Source organism: Neolamprologus multifasciatus, chromosome 4, assembly GCF_963576455.1.
Source record: "Neolamprologus multifasciatus chromosome 4, fNeoMul1.2, whole genome shotgun sequence".
Classification (NCBI taxonomy): Eukaryota; Metazoa; Chordata; class Actinopteri; order Cichliformes; family Cichlidae; genus Neolamprologus; species Neolamprologus multifasciatus.
This window is the reverse complement of record NC_140442.1, coordinates 11,799,768-11,825,099: the sequence shown is the minus strand read 5'-3', so window position 1 is coordinate 11,825,099 and position 25,332 is coordinate 11,799,768. Positions and strand designations below refer to the sequence as shown.

Here is a 25,332-nt window from a genome sequence, read left to right as displayed (position 1 = left end):
CTTATGGGCCATCAATCCTTTCAGCAACAACAAAAAGGATTTAACATCAAGTTTATTAGCCAGTGTGATGCTAACACTGGGGCGATCGTGGCTCAAGAGTTGGGAGTTCGCCTTGTAATCGGAAGGTTGCCGGTTCGAGCCCCGGCTCCGACAGTCTCAGTCGTTGTGTCCTTGGGCAAGACACTTCACCCGTTGCCTACTGGTGGTGGTCAGAGGGCCCGGTGGCGCCAGTGTCCGGCAGCCTCGCCTCTGTCAGTGCGCCCCAGGGTGGCTGTGGCTACAATGTAGCTTGCCATCACCAGTGTGTGAATGTGTGTGTGAATGGGTGGATGACTGGATATGTAAAGCGCTTTGGGGTCCTTAGGGACTAGTAAAGCCCTATATAAATACAGGCCATTTACCATTTACCATTTAACCTGAGCCGGTTACTCTGGTACGTGCCCAGTTGTGCCAGTATTCAAACAATGCGTTATGGGAACCGGTTAATTGGTGTTTGGCTCTGCCACATTTCCAATCCATTTTCCTGCATATTTTAAAAAAACCCAACTTTTTAGTCACTCCGTTTTTAGAATAGAAGAGTCTTAATTTTCAGGCATTTTATAACTCATGCCCATGTTTATAATTATTGTTGTTGTTGTTTCCAGAGCTCTTAAGGTATTTAATAAAATGTCTAAGTAGTTCATGCCTTATCTTTTACCTATAACTTATAATGACACACCAGTGCAGCACGTATTGTCTTTGTACTACAAGGTTGTAGTAACTTCTATTCTGATGCCTCAGTCAGTCATCGGGCAAGAGTCCTTATTGAGTTCATTAATTAAATTATTACCTTCAGTTTATTTGCATTATTCAAGGTACTTCTTTACATTACAATGTCATTTCACAATCCAAATGGACCCACTGACATATTAAGTGAATTACGACCTGTTTGTTGTTGTTGTAAAAACACTAAAACGACACGAGTAAATGTCGCACATAGTTGTTACACGTTTATTTGCCACCGGGCTAAACACCTTATAAACTTGAGAAATCTAACTTTAATTTTAAAAACTTTTTGTTTTGGACCTGGCCATGCATAAAGTCTAACAACAAAATGTCACACAGTGGTGTAATCAAGTTGGTAATATTCCCATCCTTTGTAAAGGAAAATCCCTTTTAGAACCACATGAATGATTTATATGTTTGTATTCTACAGACTGAGTACAGTTCTTCAAAGTCTAGTGAATACCATGCCTCATTAAAGAGACTTAATTATTATTAGTTTTCAGAGAGCCCATTTTTGAACAGCCATAACATTTTATGTATTGTTAGAAACCTGAGGGAAGCATTTCATTATTTTTTACGAGGAGAAGCATGCAATCTTTTAAACTCAAAAGCATTAAGAAGATAAGAAATTGATTGTGACTAAAATGTAATGTAGGTGAAACTACCAAATTTACATTTTCAGTTCTATCATCTGTGCAATCTGAAAAGAGAATAGGTGAACTTCTTTCTCACTTGATCAAAAAAAAAAAAAATCAGTGATTTCTCTTTTAAAAAGTCTGTTTCATAGTTACATTCACTATGCATTAGTACAGGACTATTAGATGGGCTTTTCAGGAATCTGCTTTGATTTGTGTTGTCCTGCCACTCAATTGTTTTTTTTCTTTGCCTGGCTCATTTGCAGAAAAGGATGAAAAAAGATAAGGATGTGTGTTGAGGGGGTGCAGGAGCGATACAGGGAGATTGATGAGGCAGTAAGAGAAGGAGTAATTACTTGGTGTCCATTCCCCAAGCCAGATTGGCAGACGGCTAATATCACACAGACCCCTGGCCCTGACAGACACCCCCACCCCACACGCACATAGCCTAACTCTAACTGGGAAGTCAGAGCTCTCCAACCTTCAGCAGAAGCCTAATGGTGTGCGGGCCAATGGACTTCTCAGTGTATGTTTTCTTTTCTTTTCTTTTTTTCCCCCCTGAAGGCCCTTCTGACAGAGTTGTCACCAATGGGAGTGGTTTCTCTTTGGTGGAAATGAGAATTTTCTTTAGTGGATGTACCCCTTTTTTCTGGGTTGAGTGTGCTTTGTTGTTTTGTTTTAATAACACAATTTTACACATTATGGCCAGAACAGTGGGTTTATTGGAAAAGTTGAGACCATTGGACAACAGAGATCAAGCATTTCGCCAAATGCTTCGCTGTTAAGACTACTATGTTTAGTTTGTTTTTGTTTGAAGCAAGATAACCCGTAGAACTGTTACTGAAACGAAACACTTGTAATTACTTACATATTGGTAACAGGCCGTGCTAGTTCCCAGAATCAGTTTTATGCCAAACAAGGTAACCCATCAGTGTTTGTTGAGGATCATTAACAGGGAAGTCTCCTACCTCTCATCTGCCCTCCCTCTCAGCATGCCTGCGCCTTACTTTTCTTTTAGGGTTTGCTCTTAAAGGAAGCCGGCATCTCTTTAATTAAAGATATGTAAATGTGGTCTCAGCTGGATTGCACTAGTTTGGTGGTGGTGGGGTGGGAGAGTGTCGGAGCCCAGTTCCTAATCCTGACTAATTAACAATTAATTACAATTGATGGGTGCCTTCCACCCCTCTGCAGCAGTGCTCATTGCTGTCCCAGACAGTATGTTTGTATATTTCACACCATGTCATAAATGCAGAGGAGAAATAGAAACATCAGGGCTGGTAGAGGGAGGGGGTATGCGTTCCACCCTAGATTAGCAATATGCATTGGGATGCTGCCTTCATTAGTGTAGATAGTTATTGTACCACTGTTGGTTGATGTATATTAAAGCCATATTCTGGGAACATGATTAGTATGCGCTTCAGTACAGGTTGTAATGTAGACTAATCTTTGTGCGTGCAGGTTAACAGACTCAATCGATAGTGCTGTAAAACCCATTGCTATATTCTTATCATGACCAGCCAAACATATTATAGGTACAGTGGTTTTGTTCCTCGCAAGGGTGGAACTTTGAACCTGTTCAGACTAACCATGTAGCCTCACTTCGCTCTAGCACCATCTGACTGTGTCATAATGCTTGTTCACTTGTTATAAATGGGCACTGCTCTTCTGATCTATCGCTTAATTGCCACCTAATTTGCATAACAGTGCAAATTAACGACCTCTCAAATGAGCGTTCATTTTTCACAAAGTCTTTAGGAGCTCCTTAAGAGTCTGTGCTAATGAGCACAGGAGGCAGCTGGCCTGATGAGAGTTGACTGGGGAAAGATCCTAGCAGTGCTATAACAAGCCTCCTGCTTAGGTGCTCTTCGTCATCCTCCTCTTCCTCCTGTGACATTTAGAAAATTTTTCTTCCATGTCTGTCTTTTGTTATGTGCAGAAATGCATTGGACTCAGGATATATTAGAGATGTAATTACAGCTGCTTGCTCGTGCTTAATATGCGCTTTAAACATTACAGATTTTAGGTATTGTACCTTATTGCCAATAAAATGTTGTCTAGAAAAACATCTTGTATTATTCATTCCTATAACAGCTCGGTTTGGTTACAAACTGTGCTGGAAGTTTAATTCACGCTTTGTCAGATGACCAGCTGTGAGAAAATACCAGTATACCTACTGCATCTCAGTCTGCTTGTTTAATGTCTGTGTTATCAACATAAGCTTAAAGTAGAGATGGAACACACATCCCTCCCCCTGAAATCATAAATATGTACAATAAACAATGTTTTGTGGTGATAGTTGGGTAACAAACCAGACTGACCTCAAAAATTTCGATTATTTCAGCTGATCAGCATGCAAACATTTGAAGGAGTGAAAATTTATCTCTGCATCTCTAAGCATGACTGCTCTGTTATGCCAAAAGTTGGTGAATAGTTGTAATCTTAGTTAGTTTACAAGGTTATCAATTGTTTTAACAAATAAACAAATTTATTGTGTGTTGAAAAAAAAAAAAACAGTGATTTTTGCAGGGATTCCTTGACCTTTATGCTGGTAGGGAGATGGCCAATTAATAACTCATTTGGACAGTGTTGAAATTGGAGTAAAACATGGAAAACTGGAGACCAAAGCAATTACAGACAACTGTTAATGATCCACAGATTCATCTGTAGAAACCTTGTAGATTTTTTTTTTCTTCTTCTAAATAGATCTTTTTGATCTCTTCATAATCATTGGATTTTTGGATAGGAACTAAAATGTACCAGGAAATGCTTGTGCTTGATTAATATCTCAAAACAAAACGAGTGCATTGTGTTGAAAAGCCAAAAAAAGCAATAGTTAGTCCCAATTTTCTTGTCTTCATAGTCGTTGGAAGCCATAACATTGATTACATTCAAATTTGTTACATTGTCCAGCTCTGATAGTTGATATTTCAGATTAAGATATATACAATATCAAATATTTTTTTTACGTTTGTAATTGTTGTCACGGAAATTAATTTCATTATTTACCTAAAATACAAATATAGATTTTACAGAAAGAAAAGCATTGTTGATCTTTCGTTAAGGGACAACACAATTGATATCCTTCAGTGTTTGTGTTGTATTTGTTGTTGTCCTTGTCCAAGCCTCTCTGTTTAGTTAATTAAGGGCTGATTGATGATGTGTTGGACTGAAGTGTTGTTTGCTAAAAGTGTGAATTCTCCAATTCACACCTTAGTAAAACCACAGTGTTTACTTTAAATGCTTACCTCTCAGTGTGTGTTTGTGTCAGTGTGGGGGGCGGTGTGCTACAGGACTCTTGTAAACTACCCAAACAGATGCTGATTAGTGTGAGCTGCTTAAAGTATAAATGGACATATGGATTGGGCTCATTAAAGCCCCATTCAGACATGCACTCCTTTCTATTAATCTGATGGCATCTGAACGTGTCAGTTTCATGTCTGAAGGAGCACCCTGGTCAGTCTGTAAAAGTTGCAACCACAGTTTTACTAGGGGCTTCTTGCAGAAAGCTTTTTCTTTTTTCTTCTTCTTTTAAAATCTAAAAAGATTTTTAAAAATGGATTTTTCATTCCATAAAAACTTAAACTTTGTGCCAGCTGTTAGAGTAACAGAAGAAAACCTGCCATTCATTATTGAAGAAAACCTCATATTATTCTGTATTATATTTCTCACTTCAATGGTTTTAAAATGTAGTTTGTATCTCTCTCTCTTTTTTTTTTTTCTTTTCTCTTTTCTTATCACCCACACAGAAACATATCTGCGGGTTGCATACACTTAGTTGATTGAACAAACTGAAATCACCATTTCTCTCATTTAAATCTCTTAGTAAAAAAACAATCAGAGTTCAGGTTTAATGTTTGGAAAGCCAGGCCGTACCTGCTAGCATTTACTTATTTTTAATAGCTAAACTTTGGGTCTGAATGAGTGAGGTAAAGAGAGGATTTATACTCCTGTGTAAAATGTGTAGAAAAGTGTAGGTATGTTGCAACTGTAACCTGACTTCACTTCCCTGGAAATGTAACTATGCTCACCGCGTCCGCAGTTTGCACAGGTACAAATACTGGCAATGGCATTGGCCATTTGCCGAGGCTACGCCATTGGCTCTACGTAGCCATCCCACCAGGATAAATTAAGTGTAGCAAAACATATTTATGCATTGCTGGCAGCACAACAGGTTGTTGTATGCACAGCCTATGTCTTTAAGTTGTTCAGCTTCCTAAAAAACCTGATTGTTTTGGAGACGAATGGTTTTTATTAACATTTTAATGTTTTCTTAACTTATATCTAGCCCTTTGTATTAGCTTCAAATGTAGTTAATTCCTTTTACTTAATCAATAATTTGATTCAAATCCAAACAGTTCACAATTCGTCAAAGAAGCCAATGGTGTGATGAATTTTGTTAATATGATCAAAAAGCCAAGTGTAAACTTTCAAACAAACTGGTAAGTTCAACTTCAGTATAAAATGCCAAGACTGAAATATTAATTGTAATAATATTGTTGTAAATAAATCAGGTAGAGCACACTTAATTGAGGAGTAGGTTCAGTTTTGGTCAAGTCTGGTTTTCATTGGTCAAATATAGCTCTAGTTGCATTAAGCATATCCATGTCTTGTCCAAGGCTGTTGTGGGTTTATTTGAATTTAGTTGTGAAGAAATTTGAGGTAAGTGTAACATATGACCTAATGGAAAAAATGCCATCACTTTAATATCACTCACTCGATTACAGGATTAATCCTGTATCTTAAAAAATTTAAAATTACTGAATAGTACAAAATGTTCCCTTTTTAGAAGAATAACTGAATATTTTTGTGTAAAACTACACTTTTCAGTTTTGTTTTTTATACATCGTCCATTTAGCATAAAACCCAGCAGGGAAGTGATTCATTTTTAATGCTAGTTTTACAGTTTGAGTGCCATATTTTTCAACCTGCCTAAGGCACAGTTTTGTTCACACAGGTCTTCTTTTTTCCTTTTTGAGCAACCCATATTTTGCATGGTAAATCAAAATGGTTCACACAGAGAAGAGGTTAGGTGTGAATATTGACATTAATCATTATAACCTATGGTTTTGTAATGAAATTGCTTTTGGCATCCAGGTAACTATTTGTCATATAATTACATATTGCATATATGGATCTGGATTTAATTAATAGAAAGTTTGCATTTCATTCCATGGTTTGAAAACTGATCTCTTAAATAGTACATTTCACTCTTTTTCTGCAGAATGAAAGTCAAACTCATCCAACAAAAGATAATTAGGAGTCTGTTCCAGTTTCATCAAACTTGCATTTACTGCACTGTTGTTTTTTTAATAAATAATTTGTGGAAATCAAATCAGTCAACCTGGAGGGTTTTTAGCTGCCGTTTGGTGTCATGCGTAGTTCAAGATGAAGTTTATTTTTCCCAGAGGGTTTGTTTATTTTTCATCTGATAAAATAGTGAAAGAGTAGTTTAATAGATAGACTGGCCCCACTCCTTATTTCCCTTCACTGTATTTCTATTACGCGGGTGCTATTTTATCACTTGCAGTCAGTTTTAGTCTTTTATACATGGGTTTACCTATCATAACACCAGAGCTGGTGCTGAGATTTGTTTCTGCATTTTTATAAGTCAAATTAGCATATTTATGTAGCAATTTTTTTTCATTGTAAAAAAACAGAAAAGTCTTTCTATGGGCCATTCTCTTTATCTGAATTCCGTATAATGAAAGGAAAAACTGATGTTTTCACAGTCCTATCTTTTTTTTTCCCTTTCTGGCTCCCTCGCTCTCTGGCACGTCTGTACTCTGGATTCTGTATATTTGTGGCCCCTGTCTCTTTCTCTCCCGCACACATATCTTCTCCTGTGACTCCTTTTTTTCAATTCTCCTTGGTTCTCCTTCTACCCTCTCTCCTTACCTTTTTCCCCCTTTTTTCCCTTCTCTATCCTCCTCTTTCTCCCGCTCCCTTGCTCTCTCCCAGTGAAAGGCTGAGAATACCCAAGGGAGCTGATGCAATTAAAATGCTAATCCTGTCTGTCTACAGAGAGAGGGAGAAGGAGGGGGGGGCTGACAGCATGAGGGATTGCGGCTCACATGGAGAACTCGACTGAAATGGAGAACAGGGGGGTGGGGGGCACTGGGGGAGGTGTGTGTGTGGGGAGGGGGGGTGCGCTGAAAGGGAGGGGGGAGGGGATGTGTGTTGGGGAGACGGAGTGAAAAAGGGGATGCTAGCGAGGGAAAAGACAGACAAGGATAAAGCTTGTGCTGTGAGCTGAGCAATGATATACTGATTACGTTTAAGCCTTATCTATGCCTATGTGTGGAAGGCATTACAGTTAATGTACAGCACTATACTACTGGTTAGGTTGTTCACCCTTACCTGCAGCACTTCATATATTGTGTTGTCTGCACAGCACACCATTTCCACATTGGCTGTGCAGAAATGAGAATGATTATGTATGCAGTGAAAGCCCAGCTGGATACCCTGAATATTTCATAGTATGTGTTGCTCGCTTCGTCTCTCAATACCACACCGCCCGGCTTGGCTGGTAACGTGTGCATAATAGTGTGATTTCTAAGATCTTTGAATGCAGCGTATGGGCCTTAAGCAGTCTTACTATTTTTTTAAAGGTGAATTTAAGTATTATTACTTATAGCACTGCTGAGTTTTAGCTTCTCGGTAATAGACCCAGTTGGGTATTGGGATACATTTGATCAAATGGAAACACTGTTTAGGTCCTAATAGGCAGCCAGCTTTCAGACCTGAAGACTTTTTGTTGTTTCTAGTTTTCACGAGTTGTATTGGTAGCTTCGGAGTCAAGGACTTTTTAAATTATTCTTTAAAAAGTCTTTATATGTGTCTGTGTCATATGGTTCTCTTCTGCGTGGTATCTTAACTCATCTTAACAGATGCTATAATACCACTAGACCACTAGACTGTGCATGAGTGTGATTCTGGATAATCACAGCTTAATTGGAGTAATTAGGGGAATGTAGGGGCATTAGGCTACAGCTGGGGGGCCATAATGAGTGGGGGCAAAAGGGAGGGGGAAAGAGGTGAGAAGCTTCAAGAGCCACAGTTGCCCTCTTAACTGTAGGTCAGTTGTACATCTCTGTAAATGGGCTGTAAAGAACAAAGCATAACTACACATAGTTATGTAGTTATAATTGGCATACATAAAACTTAGGCAACAATAATAATTGCATAACCATTAATATATTGGATACAAAAAAGATCTTGCCATTGATATGCAATTTGGATATACTTCACATAGCTAAAAAATTGTACAGATCTTTTGTGAATTACAGAAAAGAAAGGAAAAAGAGGAGGGAAAGAGATGGGCGAATCAGGGTCATTAGTTCAGGCGGCTGGGTCTGCTGCATTCCTGAGCCCTGAGATGGGGGAGCAGCAGAGCAGGAATGTGCCTTGGAGAGAGAAGAGACCTAAGCAGAGGGAAAAGAAAAAGGCAAGAAGGAACAAGAAATAAAAAAGTGAAGGGTAGGAAATGGGGAAAGTTGGACACTTGACTACTTACGGCCTTGTAAAATGGTGGAACAGACTCATTTATCAAAAAGAAGTTATGAAAAAGAAAAAAAAACTCATTTGCTCCATTGCACTTGGAAAATTTAAGCAAAACTGTTTTTGTCCTCATTTCTTCACATCTGTTACCCTACACTACAGCTCCAGTCATTTGTTAGCTTTGACTTCTCCACAGCTGCGGAAAACTTGTTTTTCATTGCGACCCTTAAGGACTCCAAGTAAAGACTCACAGGTCTCATAAGAACTGAACTTTGATACACTGACAAACTAGAATAATCCTTAAGGAAGACAAGTGCCTAATGCCACTCAGTTTCCACAGGGATTAATCTCATCATCCATACTCGTAGAATCTGTCTCCCTTAAAATCCCTGTTAACTTTGTCTGTTTTCATTTTTTTCTTTTTTATTCCCTGTAGTCTCAAGTTACAAAGATCAACATAAATGTGGTTACAGTACTGGTTTTATATGAGACTATGAATCAATATTTGCAATCATAATGTAAATATGACCTTAAATGTATTTATTTTACTATTGTGCAAAAGCTTAGGTGTGTTAGATTATTAGTAGTAGAGGGGGGGACATCATTATTCCTTAGTTTTTTTTTGACGTCCTTAAATGGCTTGATTTCTGTGACCAACAGTCAGAATATTCACTTTAAAGTGATGGGAAACAGAAAATTTAAGGTGTTTTTTTTTTTTTTTTTTTTTTGGTTGTTTTTGTTGTTGTTTTTTTTAAAAAATCATTTATGGTAAAAAGGTTAAAAGAAAAAATTGCTGTCAGAACTTTTTTCTTTCCTTTTAAAGTCAAATAGGCATTCATAGCTATTTTTTTAATTAAGTCTTTTAATCACAGCAATAAAAACAATTCTTTAATTCATGCATTGTTATTAATATAATATATAAGATTTCCCAAAAAATTGAACAGTTTGTAAACGTTCAGCTCGAGACACTAAATTATGGTGCCAAGTTTCTACTCTTACTTTTTGAAGTTGAATGATTGAGAGGCAAAAAAAAAAGGGCAAGTGAAATTGAATTTAGTTAAGTGTTAAAAGCTCCAGGCTCTGAAGAAAAGATGGTTGTCTGGAGTTAAAACTTTTCTGTAACAAAGGTGTCTTTAAGGGAGTATGTGTTTGTGCACATGTGTGAGGGGGAGAGAGAGATGAGAGCATGGCTGCAGGCTGACAGAGGTCCTGGTATAATACAGTGGTGGAGAGCAGCGACTGATAACTATACTTATGGCCACTGGGGCTCATAGTGACAGCACATGCACTCCTATTACTGGTCCCATGCCTCATGCCCTTATCTCTGGCAGTGTGCCACTGAGGGACCACACTGCCCTCTGCTGTTGGTTTAGAGGAAGTTCAGGCTTATTGAGAATTCAGTCAGGCATTCATAGCAATGACTCAGGGGAGAAACTTGTGACTGGGTTTGGACAGTACTCCACTTCTTTGAATTTTATCAGTGATTTATTGTCTTTCTGTGCATTCCTATAAGCCACAGCAGTATAACTTTGCTTGGAAAATTGTATGGTCTGTCTTTTCTGTGTGTCTGTGTTGTTTTGTTTTTTAACCAACAGGTTTTCTTAGATCTAGATGAGTAGTTTAGCAGGTGTTTTCTCAGACAGTTAAATGCTAACCTTATCTGCCTAAATCACGTTGTTTCTCTCTTTTTTTCCCAGTTCTGAGTATACGAGGTGTGCAAGAGGAGGACCCCCCAGATCCTCAGATCATGCGGCTGGACAATATGTTGCTAGCGGAGGGTGTGTCAGGACCAGAAAAGGGCGGCGGATCGGCTGCAGCGGCTGCAGCTGCAGCAGCAGCCGGAGGCTCCCCCACCGACAGCAGCATCGAACACTCTGACTACAGAGCCAAGCTTGCCCAGATCCGCCAGATATATCATTCCGAGCTGGAGAAATATGAGCAGGTTTGTGCTGAATGCACATCGGGGACTTGCATATGTGACACATTCCTTGCTTGTACACAAAAACATTTTGGCAACCCTTGACCGTAAGATGAAAAGTGACTTTGTTGTTTGGTCAAACACAAGATAACGGAAAAACAAGATACATTTGTGAAACTGCTCAACAAGACTAGTGATGTGTAATAGACAAAAAGTTTAATGGACAAAAGAAGTGTCCAGTCTAATTTTTGTAGTGTATAGGGAAATTATATATTTTAGGTCTACATGGAAAAAAATGTGCAGGAATTAAACAGGAATTAAAACAGGAAGAAAGTTTCTAATTTAAATGTTTTAAACAAATGTATTTGTTTAATAATTTCTATTATCAGATGCTATATTGTTATTCAGAGTAGTCTGAAAGCAGATGCTTCAAAACGATCCCACTGGCACTGGGCAGAATTTGTGCTTTGTCCTTCTTTTGACAATAGTATTCAACTGCTCTCTCTCCCTTCCTCTCTCTTTGTTCCAGGCCTGTAGTGAGTTCACCAACCATGTAATGAACCTGCTGAGAGAGCAGTCTCGCACACGGCCCATCTCTCCCAAGGAGATTGAGCGCATGGTGGCCATAATCCACCGCAAGTTCAGCTCCATTCAGATGCAGCTCAAACAGAGCACCTGTGAGGCTGTAATGATTTTGCGCTCACGCTTCCTTGATGCCAGGTCTGTCTGTGTGGGTCTACGTGATATGTTTATTGTCTGTGTGTTGACTGGCTGGTTACCTTCCTGTGGGCAGAAATGATCTGAGCACTTGCAAATGATTGTTTTATCAGATTCACATTCCAAAGATACTGGTCATTATCTTGCTGTCTCTCTTTCTCTGTCTCTCAGACGTAAGAGGCGTAACTTTAACAAGCAAGCTACGGAGGTGCTGAACGAGTATTTCTACTCCCACCTTTCTAATCCTTATCCAAGTGAGGAAGCCAAGGAGGAACTTGCCAAGAAGTGTGGGATCACTGTGTCTCAGGTGAGTTGTCAACATAACTGTTATCCGGTATAGAGTAGAGATTATATAGTTGTTAAATCCAGAATTTTAGTCAGTGTCTGTACTTTATTTTTTTTAAAACCCCTTCCTTTTTTGTATACAAGTAAAATAAGACTGAATAACTAAACAATTGTGGGGTGGAGGTGCCAACAGATCAGATGCACGGCAGATAAAATAAATGCAAATGACATCTGTCTGGTCCTCAGGTCTCTAATTGGTTTGGCAACAAGAGAATACGCTACAAGAAGAATATTGGTAAGTTTCAGGAGGAAGCGAACCTCTACGCAGTTAAAACAGCGGTGGATGCGGCCAATGTGTCGGCGCAGGCCAGCCAGGCTAATTCTCCGGCAACGCCCAACTCAGGTACCGCATGCTCCATTTCTTCTACCCACATAGGCTTCACCTTTCTTGTTAACAGGCTTCTCTTCCTTTGTATAAGCTTTTGTTCTTGCATAACCGGACCACAGGATGAGTGTATAGTGGACTGACATAATGGTTCACAGGAAAATCCACAATGCAAACTGGAAATAAGCTCTCACTCAGCTACCACGCTAAGTGTCTGTAGTTCTCTGAAATGATCTCATAGAAAGAAGGATGTATGCTGGTACATATTACATTAGTTGTAATAATCAGTATTGAGGCAGTAACATAGTATGCACTTTTACATTCTGAAACGGAAAATTGCGTGTACCATTTGGAAAATTTGGGCACATACTTTCAGCTTGTTTATTTTTCTAGAGAACCTTGCTTATCCAAATATTTTACAAGAAACTATATGCTTATATTTTCTGAGCAGTTCCTTCACCAATCTGTTTAAGTAATTATATTTTGTCATTCAAACATAAATTACCTTTTAATGGAATGAGCCACAGTACTTACAGGATATTATGCTCTGTAAGCAATATTGAAATGACATAATGCATTATGTTATGCATTATGTCCATCCATCCATCCATTCGCTTCCGCTTATCCTTTTCAGGGTCGCGGGGGGCGCTGGAGCCTATCCCAGCTGTCATAGGGCGAAAGGCGGGGTACACCCTGGACAGGTCGCCAGTCTGTCGCAGGGCCAACACACAGGGACAGACAACATTCGCACTCACATTCATTCGCACATTCACACCTAGTGACAATTTGGATTATCCAATTAACCTATCCCCACAAGCTGCATGTCTTTGGACGGTGGGAGGAAGCCGGAGTACCCGGAGGGAACCCACGCAAACACGGGGAGAACATGCAAACTCCACACAGAAAGACCCCGGCCTGATGTTGGAGTTGAACTCAGGACCTTCTTGCTGTGCGGCAACAGTGCTAACCACTGTGCCACCGTGCTGCCTATGCATTATGTCATAATGCATTATTACCCCAGTTGCTGTTTTTTGTTTTGTTTTTTTTATAGTGGGACTGCATCCATACACATGTGTAAAATGTAGTTTTGTACATTTCGTAACTCTAGTAGTGACAGCACTAAACTGTAGCTTGTAAAATGTGGCTCTGAGAGCTTACCTGTCCAAAATTTTATGTGCAAGATTCTCAATTAATATCTACAGTCTGTCATTGTGACTTTGTGTATTCAGACCTGTGCTATGTTGAATGTTTTACTTCATAGTTAATGTACGTACAGAGATCCTGACATTATAATACTTACATTGCGACTTTAAATTTAAAGTTACAGGGATGTAGAGCATATTAGAAAGGATACTTGATTTTGTTGATACACTGACACAAATGGTCCCCCATAATTAATTCGTTTTTTTTCTTGAACTGTTTTTGCAGTGGTCTACAAAAATCTTTAAACTTATATATGCAAGCAGCTTAAGTGGACCTTTTTAGGTAGAGGTTCTGGTTCATTTAATCGTTTCCCTTCTTGGGGCTTCTGTATACTGGAACATACATTTTCCTTTTGAATTTTAGCTTTTTGGCTTAATTTCGTCTTAATTTCATCTAATAAGACCCAGACCCCGAATAAATGCAGCTGTCTGTGTCATCATTTCCAGAGCTTTAAATTTCAGGCCATCCGGACTAAAACGCAATCCTGGAGTTTTCACATTGAAACTGAGTCGGCTACATTTTCAAAAGGCCCTGTTGTAGTGGTGTGGAAATACCGGTTTAGTGCAGGCGTTACACATGGAGATAACAAAACCGACTTATTTCAAAACAAAAAGGTATTTGTGTTGATGTTTTGCTGTTTCACCAGTTAGTGGACACTGAAGCATATGCTGCGCAGAATCTTCCTTTAGGTTTTATAAATATGAGAAAATAGTAACAATGACCCTGATTTTCAAAGCGTTGTCCCTGAGCAATGGTAACCTTTTGAGTCCATTACAACGTGGTGAGGCTGATTGGCTATTGGATATACATTGCCTGCAGGGTCACCAGGGTCATTCAGCTTATCTCACACAAGCGACACCTACCTTGGCCTACGTTCCCTCAACGGGGAGGGTCTCAACATCGCCCCCTCTCTACAGGTATGCACTGAGGACAGCTGTGGAGTTGGCAGTTGCCCTCAATGCTATTAACCTAGCCACCCCACTTCCCCAGATATCTTCCCTTAGGCTAGCTCCTTTTGACCTCTCCTCATATCCTCCCCTTGGCTTTGTCTTTATCACCACTGACTCCTGCTCCACACAGACCTATGTAGAGGAAACCTTGAGGAGCATTTGCCTTTACTCATGAGAAATGTAGGTAATGTAGTTTTGTGTCACATGTTCAGCAAGCATAGGACCCGGTTCAGTATGGAAACATCTGTGTGGGGTCATCAGGGTTCTTCACAAAGTTGTCTTCATGCAGCTGGTATATTCCTACAAACCAGGTCTGGGGATTGATCCTGTAGTCCCTCTGGTTAATCATCTGTTTCTCTATGTCTAGGTTGTCCTATATTTCCAAGTGTGTCTCAGTATCCTGCCTTTTTCAGTCCTTGTTTTCCCCCAAGTGTTCCAAAAATCCCGTGTCTTTATATAAAACCCATTTCCAAAAACACTGGGTCACTGTGTAAAATGTAAACAAAACAGAATGCAGATATCAGCAGATAATTTAAGCCTCATATTTAATTGAGAATTGTACAAAACCAGCAAGCCTGATGCTGAAACAGAGACACAGGGCATGTTTGTGACTATTGCATCACCTCTTCTCCAGTTACTGTAATTTGAAAAGGAATTGTTTACCCATTTTTGCTTGCTTTAGTATTTCAGTTGTTCAACATTTCAGGGTGTTCTTTATTTTACTTTTTTGTTTGTTCTCTGCCAGATATTTTCAATGGGTAACAGATCTGGATTACGGGCAGGGCAGGGCAGCATCTGGACTCTTTTATTAAGGAGCCAAGCTGTAGTAATTCATGCACAATATGGCTTGGCACCGTCTTTCCAAAATAAGCAAGGCTTTCCTTGAAAAGGATGTTGCTTAGATCGAAGCACATGTTGCTCCAAACATGCACATATCCTGTAAAGGGACCTGTTGCCAATTAAATTTATTGGTTTGTGGTTTTCTTGTCATTTTACTGCTTTTTGTTACCACGTGTCAATAAAAATCCAAATTATAGTATGTGATATGTAATCTTCATTCAACTTTCACTTGTATAGAATTTTAGTTATTGCAAATCATTGCATTCTGTTTTATTTGCATTTTATACAGAATCCTAGCATTTGGAAAAGGTGTTGAATTCATAGGAGTAATGTGCACCATACTCACGTAGATGCAGAAGAGATTTTATTAAAGTGAATTGTTCTTGTTACTTGTCTGTGAAAAGAATTGTCATTTTGTTGTTTTGGATGGATCCACAGATTTCTTCTGTTAAGCACCAGTATATGAAGAGGTAAAGCACTGCATTTTGGCTTCAGCTGCAGTCTTTCATTCAGACCATAAGTGGTTTAATGGAGAGTCATGAAGCTGATGTGTGAGCTGCAAATTTTAGTGCTCGCACTGAAACAGGATAGTAGATGAGCTGTATTTTTGAGTAGTGCAGTCTGGCTCTGATGCCTACAGGAGAGGTTTGTGGATGCTGTAACTTCACTGGTCAGTCTGTGGAAAAAATATTTGTCTAATTGTGCTAAACTGTGTGTGTTTTAAATGTTTTGTCTCTGACAGGTGGATACCCTGCACCCTGCTACACACCTGACGGGCGGCTATGAGGAGTTGTCGGGTAGTGGCCTCTACACCCCTCATCGCCTGGATGTGAGTACCAACTTAAACTCCTCATGTGGTGTAGCTGATCAATAAGTATTTGGGATGCCAGAATACTGCTCTGTACAGTGCACATTACTGTATAGAACATTTTAATTGTGTTGAAATTGTCAACTTTATAAAGGTTGAAAGGTTGAAATTCCAGAACTTTCGCTGAGTTTCAGTTCATTTTGCTTTTGACTTGGTTACTTAAGAAAATTACTAAATATATGAATATAAGAAGAAAATAAACTTTGCTTCATGCAGGAAAAGTAACAGCAGAGAAAGAGAGAAATTTTGCTTTGCCCTCCAGTTTAAATGAAATGTGGGATTGTATGTGCCAGAATTTATTGATTTTTGCAAGTGTGTGTGTGTGGAGTTCTTTTCAGTTTTGAACTTGTACATAAACTAAATGTTTTACAAATCAGTGTGTTTTGTTTTGATGTTGTGCACCTATTGTTTTTTTTGGTAACTTTACTTCTATTACTTCAGTAATACCCACTGCAAGTTAAAACATGCTAAAACATGAGTTACTGTAAACATGTTCTGGAGTTGCGCATCTGGATTTGAGCACCTTCGCTTAGTACATTCAGAAAACCAGGAAGAAGCAGTACTGTGTTTTAACAAAGTGGTTCCCTATTATTTGAACCATTTTGTATTGCGGATGCATCCTTTGATTCCTTTGATCACAAATGTAGCTGATTAAGACTGTTATTTATTAAAAGCTCCCTTCTCATGTAGAATCCTTCCTCTGTTGCTTTTTGCAGGCTAACAGCTGGCAGGACACCACCAACCTCCCCTCGGTTACCTCCCCTCCCGGTCCTCCTGGCAGTGTCCACTCCGACACCTCCAACTGATCTGTTGGCTCTTCCTGCCATCACTTCAGTCCCACCGCAGTTTGCTCTGACTACCATCTTCAGTCCCTCTTTTTTTTTTTTTTCTTTCTCTTCACTACTTTCTTGTCTCTCTACTCAACTAGATGGCCACACAAGGCTTTATTTGCATTTCATAAACACACTGTGCTGGAACACAGGACAGCCGAACAGTAGCTAGGAGGACTCCATCCAGCTCTTCTGAATTCAGCTCTACCCTTATACTCAACGCTTCGTAACTCAGATTTGAAAGGGGGTTGGAGTTTATTAAGGCTGAAAAAACATGTTCTGTTAAGGACATTTCTGAAGACCACTCACCCAGCTGTGTAGATGATCATGATGTCTGTACATTATGTGTATATGCACGTTAACTTCACACAGTACTTACACAGTTTGTTCACGTGCTGTTGACCTCTGCACTTAACCCTTTGCTTTGGAAAACTGTGTGTGATTGCCTGTATCTCTTGAAGCCTTGGCATTTGACAGCCAAACTGTTGATACGGATCACCAGGGAGCTCTGCTCACCTTGCTCGTACCAAAGTGCTGCCCCAGTAGTCGTCAACACATCTCTTCCTCCAAGATCACCCTCAACTCAATACAAGAGACTACTGTATCTTCCGGTCCTTATAGCTCGATGTGTTTCATTCTGTTGGAGATTTCAAAGACCCTTCCACAACATACACTTTGCAACTTTACAGTCGTTTTCATAGTGAGCTGACATAAGATGTGTCAAGCACAAACGTTAGCATCCTTGTTATGGGTGTCTCTACCTGTAAAAGGGTAGTTAAGGGGATCACTGTTCTAAACCAGGCAGGACAAGTGATAATAGGGCTGATGAGAAGAGGAGGAAAGGGCAGAGCGAGGACAACATCTTTGGTTGAGTGGATGTAACTAATAGCCCTTTTTGTTGCTAACCAATAGAGGGTGTTGGTAGATGGCTTGTAGACTTTACTTCTTGCTTTCTGTCCACTAGTTTATTTGATTGTAGGCTATTTTCTAATGCTGTTTCACCAAGAATGCACCAGCCACCACCAAAAATTTGCTCAATAAAGCATCTAAATGACGATAAAAGAAGGGTGGAAAGATTTTGGGGCATTGATGTGTTATTGGGACAAAACGTGTCATGAATTTAGAAACGTGACTGTCTTCCATGCATGTAGGACTTCTAGGCGTGATATTGTTTTCATTTAACCTTCCGAGTTTTTAGCTTCATTTTTATTAACAAAAAATAAAGGGTATAATTATTACAGTCAGACCAAAAAGGAAAAAAGTGCATCATGTATTGATATGATGTGTGTGTCTCTGTGTGGGCGTATGTACAGTGTTCTTGGATGTCTTAGTCAAATGGCTGGTGCCCTCTGACCTTTGTAAACATAGAGACTGGGTGCTTCCACCAGCCGATCACACACCATATGGGTTCAGCTGAGATCTCCCCCCAATCTTGAAACATTTAAGCTTGTGAGCCCGAGGCAACACACTACAACCTTCTGTTGTACCAAAACCAAAAATATCAAGTTCAGTAATGTAATAATGCTACTCTGTGTCTCTAAAGTTGGTGCACAGCCACCTTCTCAGTTTGAGGAGAGGAGGGAATTATATTTGTATCTGTGTCTCTCTGTGTGGTGTTGTCATGCCTCAGTTGATTTGATTTTTGGGGCTTTTGTTGTGGGGCGAGTAGTGTCGTATCACACTTGTAATTTGATTGTGAGCATAGAAGGAATGCTCTCCTTTTTACCCATCTTTTAATACCTTCTGGTAAAACTACAATTTATTTTATCTTTAGTTCTATGGCCAATTGGGCAAGGGCTTCTCTCTCTCCTCTGTTACCAAAAAGAGGCAGTCCTGGGTGTAGCAAAACTCTAACCCACATTTCAGACAACCCTGCCAACATTTTGGGTGATTTCATTGTTTGGAACTATTTTATACATTAGCTATTATGTGAATAACAAAGCATTTTTGATAGTAAGGTAAAGCCTTATGAAGATTTAAGTGTCAGTCAAGACTTTGTTGAAGCATATGTTACAGAACAAAACTTGAGCTTGAACGCTGATCACATGTGATATCCCTGAGTACTCGTTTTGTTACTCATTGCAGTTCATATGACTGTATCTTATAATGTTATTGCCACACCAAATTATCACGCCCCCGCCTTTTTCTACCTGTTGTAATGGATGTCACTGTACAGTTTGTGTAATGTTTCAGTAATTTTTTTTTCTTTTTTTCGTATATAAGTTTTGATGTTTGGTTGAAATGCCTGTTTATTTTTGGCCTTTGTATCACAGGATTCACAATAACTATCAGTTTAAAATATTATTTAGGTCTTTTGTTACATACTTGGGTTGAAATGTATGCTATACAAATGTAATTGTATTTGGTGCTGTGGAAAGATAACTGTATGAATTGAGGTTATAAACATTTTATTTCATGTATTGATTTATGGATCCACTTCCTTTCTTAATCTCCTCCAAGTTTCCTCAGTTATACAGTCACTTTTCCAAATATTCCCCAATTCTGGTGTGAAATTTTTACCTTCTCAAAACATTCCAAGAAACAGAAAATTGCAGTTTAAATACAAAATTGGTTCTTTTGAGCTGTAATAAGCCTCTCTGTTATATCTAAAATGTAGATACCTGTAATTTCATTATTAATAAAAACAAAAAATACAGACAGCAAATTTGCAAACAGGAGTCCATGCTTTTCAGGTTTTTTGTTAGAAAAAAATTGTTTTACATTTAATCTGAAGATCTGTTTTTGTGTGCCACACCATAAACAGTGAATAAAGCCTAAATACAGTTGTCCAAATCCCATAATGTTGATACATACACTGTATGTCTCCTTGACACATTTCAGCCTTATGATTGTTTGGATTCTGTAAGTGACTAAATGACTTCCACAGCACCAAATGGCTTCTTAACCCTTTGATTTCTTTGATTTTTATTAGTCAATTTGTATCTCCCTTCTTTCCCTTGTATTTACCCCTCTCTCTACCTCTGTCTTTCCATTTCTCTTGTATATAACCCCCACTGTTTTCAGACTTGTGAGTCTGTATGAACTCCTTTTATACCTCAACTTTAGAATTGTTCTAGAAAGAGTAAAACAAAAAGGAAGAATATGACAAATTGTAGTGTTCTTATTAGAAAATTAATATAAATGATTTAGTGTGATTTTTTTTTTCCCTTCAGTATTTGATTTCAGATTTTAGAAGTGTTTCATTTTATAATTTGTCACAAATGCTCTTGTGATAGTCAAACGTAATAAAAGGAGAGATTGCACCATCTGATGATTATGTGACTCTGTTAGTCTCGTGGAGACTTAAAAAACAAAAGTCTTGTTCAGCCTTTAATTCAGTATCAAAAAGCAAACATGGAAAAGTGAGCTTTGCAGAATTTGGCTGATATCTAGAAGAATAAATCGATCTATACATCTTATATTATGTTTGATCTGCCGTTATAACCTAGTCACTGACCAGGCGTCGTCTTTCTTGATGTCGTCCTAACACAAGGCCTCTGCTTCTGACTTCAGGCCAGAGCCAAGTGTTTCCTGTAGGAAAGAAAATAATTTGAAGGTAACATAACACAGAAGAAATCTCTTTATGAATTTCAAGGTAGAGGCATAATAATTTATAGTGACAATGGACTCATAATTTACATTTAGCAGTTTAATTCAGTGTTTCCTTTAACCACTTTTATCCAGTGGTGTTTAAAGATTCAAAAAAAAAAAAAAAAAAAAATTCTGTATCTAATCAGGGCCTTTTCCAGGAAGCAGGTTTAGTGAAAACTCTTGTTTGTTAATACTTAGATGAGACAAACACTTGGTTTTGTGTTTCAGGAAGAGTACCAATTTTGAGTAAATGACTGAAATTAACCTGCTCACTGGCAGGCTCTCTCTGAATCCCATCCCCAACCTGCATGAAGCTTTTGAGGCAAAATACTGTTCAGTGAAGACTCGTATGTTATGTTGGTGATGATGTGTGAACTAAAGACAGATTCTAAAATAGTCTTGTACGTTAGTTTTTTTTAAAATCCAGGTTACAGAAAGTAAATAGTAGTATCTTTGTAGATTTAAATACAGTTAAATTCACAGAAATGTAAACGTCGTCAACATTTACACAAAGAAATCATAAAATTAAAAATCATAAAACTGCATCTTATGTGTTTGAGCCACATCTTTATCTTGAGTTTCTACAGGTTACAGCTAAATAATTAGATTTCAAAATAAAATGTAAATCTTATGTAAATGAGGACTGAGCAGATGACTCTTGATCCTTTTTTGTTTTTTGGCAATGTCACACAAAGAGTTGGTGGACTGATCCCTGACTCCTCCAGTCCTATGCATCCTTGGGCAAGATACTGAACCTCAAGTCGCCCCTGATATTGAAATAAAAATGGAGGCTCATCTTCTACCCATTCCCATGGTGAATCTTGGCATCAGAAAGTGGTTATCATATGAACATACAGTGGATTGAACCAACTATGATCAAACCTCTTAGCTCAATGTTACACTCTGATTTTGCTGAACCTGCTTTGTGGAACAAGGCCCAGGACAGGAAACGCAATACTTTTATGCATCATATTGTTAACTTGCATATAGAGCAGATATGGAAAGTGAAAGCTCTCATGACTCATTGTGAAGAAATGTGAGAAACACAAATGAAACCTGAAGCAATGAAGAATAATCTCAAGTTTGAAAAAGATGCCCCAAAGACTATTTTGGGGTACCTTTTTTAAAGTGCTTTGAAGGTCTAAGGCAGGAGTGGCCAACTCCAGGCCTCAAGAGCCGGTGTCCTGCAGGTTTTTGATATCACCCTGGGTCAACACACCTAAATCATTACCAGGCCTCTGGAGAACTTCAAGACATGTTGAGGAGGTAATTTAGCCATTATATCAGCTGTGGTGAATAAAGGACACATCTAAAACCTGCAGGACACCAGCTCTCAAGGCCTGGAGTTGGCCACCCCTGGTCTAAGGTTTACATTTCACAGGTTGTATTCTGCACCACCGGGTCAACACCCTAATAAGTGAGGGTACCTCTCGCAGAGATGTGTCCCTCTTGACTAGTGAAAGTTGCCTCTGCTGATGAACACCTCTCTGACACAGAGAGCACAGGATCCACTTGAACGTCCTCCGCATCTCGTTGTCCCGTAGGGAATAGATGATAGGATTGACCAGAGAGTTGCACTCAGCTATGAACAAACAGTATTTCTCATAGCGGTTGGCATGACTCTCTTTGCCCAACAGTCCATCCAGTAAGAGAGTCACGAGGCCAGGCGTCCAGCAAATTACAAAGGCACCTGCAGAGATGCAAACTGTTGATAAGAACTGGAAGTAAACTTCATTTAAAGATGTGACGTAATGACACAACAGAGTCTCTTGGGTCATACTGGCATCTTGCTTGCTTAATTTCAAGGCTAGTTGCCAGAGAGAACACATTTATGCTCAGGAGATGAGTCACCTAAAGAAAAAGTTGTATTATGACGATAAATCCATGTCAGTTTTACTCAGAAATCTTAACAATCTATCAGCTTAAAAGATCAGCAGTAATCGGGTATGATCTGACAAACAAGAGCTGCAAAACTGGTTGATAAATGACTGGGTGTACACACGCCAAGCATTATAACTAAGATCAGTGAGATAAAGCACATCGACAATAGTCAGCTTTACTACAGAAAATACTGAAAGTTCATATGAAGTGAAATTCAATAAAAGTCACTACGCTTTCCTGCAAAAATCTGAAAATAATGCCACCAACGACTATGAGTATGTTAAAGTTTTGTACAATGTACGTTAGTAATTTAAGTGTGCTTTTTTAAAATTTTCAAGCTTATTAGAAATGAAACTATTCTAACTTCCCCTTTGACCGAAAAGTAAACAGTTCCTCACCCAGGACCATGGATATCGTCTTCATCAGGTTGACAACAGTCTGCTGTCGGATCTCTGTGACTTGTTGAGACGTGTTCTTACTCTGGTTCTTCACGTAGATAAAGATTCGAGTATACACGGCCACCATAACGAAGAACGTGAGCAGGTTGAGGACTGCCCAGAAGATAAGGAAGCGGCGGCTGTAGAGCGGCGCAAGGGTGGAGCAGTCCTTAAGATCACACTCACAGTTCCAAAATGTCGGCACCAGGCCCATGATGATACCTGTGGCCCAGATGCACACTATCAGCAGCACCACACGTCGCTTTGGCATAGTGCTGTGAAGCTGCATGGTGATGATGGTCTGGTGTCGCTCCACAGCGACAGCAAGGAGGTTGGCCACGGAGGCTGTCAAGCTGATGTCAATCAAAGCGCCGCGGATATACCACTGCTCCTTGGTAAGTGTTCTAGTCCACGGGCCTGTGTGCAACATCAGGTTGGTATAAGCAATACCTGCAAACAGGTCTGCTGCAGCCATGTTCCCCAGGAGATAGTAGATAGGAAAGTGAAAGCGGCGGTTCATAAAAATGGCTATCATCACCAGCAAGTTGGCCAAGAGTACAATAACACATACTGTCAAGCCCAGTCCAATGACAACATAGTCCCGTGTATTCCATCCTGTACTGATTGTCTTATTCACCACTTTGTAGAAGAAGGTGACATTCTCATTGTAGTAACAGGTATTCTCCACAATGCTCTCTGTGGCCATACCTGCAGACACAAAGTACATGTTCAAGATGTTAACCTGCTGTCTACAAGAAGTGAGTCAACATTGAATTTTTTTTTTCCAGTCTTGAGCCACATCCCATTTGCTTATATTTTGCTTGGAAAGTGGGAAACTGGATCAATAGATTTCTTGAAAAGTGTGCAAACATGCATAAAAATGTAGTATATGAAGCAAAAACAGAGTTTAAGCAATTGTAACAAGCTTTAAAGTCAACGTTTGGGATGAAAACCTTTGTTCTTCAGCACAGCTGGAACGCTCTTAGGCAAGCTCTCAAGCACACTTCAGGAATACTTCTCCAAGCTGCTTGAAGGACAGAGCTCTTCTTTGGATGTTGGTTGCCTTTTGTTCCGTGCTCTGTCTAGATGATCCCACACTGTTTCAATAATGTTTGAGGTACAGGCTCTGGGGAGGCCAATCCATGTCTGATAGTGTTCCAATGGGGAGCTTTTTCCTATCCAAATATGCTTTTACTGCATTGCCACTGTTTTTTTGGATTGCTGCAACGCTGAAAAATGGAGACATCACTTTCCAGAGTATTCCATGGTGGATCAAACTCTGACTGTACTGTCTGTGTTCATAATTACATGAATTTTGACAAGATCCCCAGCACCACAGACTAAAATGCAGAAAAGAAATGGCTTTAGAATTTTAGAAATTGCTGAAGACACTCACTGTTGTACTTCTGTCTTGACCTCATGTGTACACGCTGACAAGGATTTAAACCAAAAATGCAAAATTTGGATTCATCACTTCATAAGGCCTGTTGCCACTGATTTTCGGTGTAGTTCTTGTGTAATTTGGCAGACCTCATCCTGTTCTCCCCGTTTCCACTGAAAGCATTTCTGATGAGACTTTAGTGAACAGTTGATGGATCAACTGAAACACCAGCGGCCCTCCTGTGCCAGGTCTTTCCCATTTCTTAAGGACATTACTTTCAGATACTGTTCATTTTATGTTTCGTTTTGACCCCTTCTTTTTTGGTCCTACACTTATCCAGTTTCTTCATTTTTTGAAGGACCTTTTTATGCTTGAATAATTCATGTTAAGTGACTTCTGAGGTAAAGACATCCTTCTACAAAGACTGAACTGAAAGTGATTCTTTGCACCCATATCACTTGTTGTAAAAACACCTCTGACACGATTGTGCAAATAATTCCCGTATCTGAGTCATGGTACACCCAGCAGTGACTTTAGACTCAAGTGTTAAAACATGGACGTCTCTGCATTGATTTAGGGCTGGATTGGATTGTTAATTGGCTTCGTCCAAGTACAATGACCCAAAACAACATTAATAGTGAAAGTATTACAAAAGCAGTAAGACCGTGCGTACGTGCGGCTTTAGAAATCTGAAGAAAGAAAATGCGCAAGAAATTCTGGTTTTGTGCGCACACGCAAGGTTTTCGTTGTGAATTTAGAGTTTCAGGTGTGCGTCTAGAGTCTAAAACAGTGCTCTTTCTGAGACAGCTGGGGTTAAAGGGGATAAAAGTCGGAAAGTAAGACATTTCCGTTAATACAGCCTGTTCAGACCTGAAGTGAAGTAAGCTATGTGTCACAAATACCCGCTCGTGTAACTTAATCTCATGTAGACTTTTAACGTGTAAAATAAATAATTAAGTAAATTACGACATGAACCCTACCGTCCGTCTTAGCGTGTCCTCCATCAAGACAGGTCCGACATGAAACAGGGGGTGTTGGGTGCCATTTGAAAGGAAAACAGAAGACCCTCTGGTTATTTTCACTGTTAAGTGTTCAGGCGACCGCACATTTTCAAGCCGACGCCTTTCTGAATGAGGATCAGCTGGACCT

At 39.3% G+C, this 25,332-nt stretch overlaps 2 protein-coding genes across 6 annotated transcripts in view; one reads left to right on the top strand and one right to left on the bottom strand.

The window, feature by feature from the left end:
- pbx4 (pre-B-cell leukemia transcription factor 4) overlaps positions 1 to 20,161 on the top strand; it is a 27,721-nt gene extending 7,560 nt beyond the window's left edge. For 2 of the 4 annotated variants that reach the window (XM_085157332.1, XM_085157333.1), the window contains 7 exons: positions 10,595 to 10,839; positions 11,345 to 11,535; positions 11,704 to 11,839; positions 12,064 to 12,220; positions 14,225 to 14,322; positions 15,938 to 16,024; positions 16,780 to 20,161. In XM_085157332.1, coding sequence (XP_085013458.1) covers positions 10,595 to 10,839; positions 11,345 to 11,535; positions 11,704 to 11,839; positions 12,064 to 12,220; positions 14,225 to 14,322; positions 15,938 to 16,024; positions 16,780 to 16,869 — 1,004 coding nt within the window. In that variant the 3' untranslated portion in view covers positions 16,870 to 20,161. The remainder of the gene's footprint in view (positions 1 to 10,594; positions 10,840 to 11,344; positions 11,536 to 11,703; positions 11,840 to 12,063; positions 12,221 to 14,224; positions 14,323 to 15,937; positions 16,025 to 16,779) is intronic. The other 2 variants (XM_085157334.1, XM_085157335.1) reach the window with 1 other exon arrangement.
- On the bottom strand, positions 16,469 to 25,332 carry lpar2a (lysophosphatidic acid receptor 2a). 2 transcript variants are annotated; one of them, XM_085157348.1, is made up of 5 exons: positions 25,164 to 25,332; positions 23,756 to 24,031; positions 22,764 to 23,510; positions 21,912 to 22,174; positions 16,469 to 20,424 (listed from the first exon to the last, which is right to left on the bottom strand). In XM_085157348.1, the coding sequence occupies exons 3-5, from the start codon at positions 23,506 to 23,508 to the stop codon at positions 20,377 to 20,379; spliced, it is 1,056 nt and encodes a 351-aa protein (XP_085013474.1). In that variant the 5' UTR covers positions 23,509 to 23,510; positions 23,756 to 24,031; positions 25,164 to 25,332; the 3' UTR covers positions 16,469 to 20,376. The 2 variants fall into 2 exon arrangements, with proteins under 2 accessions (XP_085013474.1, XP_085013473.1); XM_085157347.1 differs by lacking the exon at positions 23,756 to 24,031.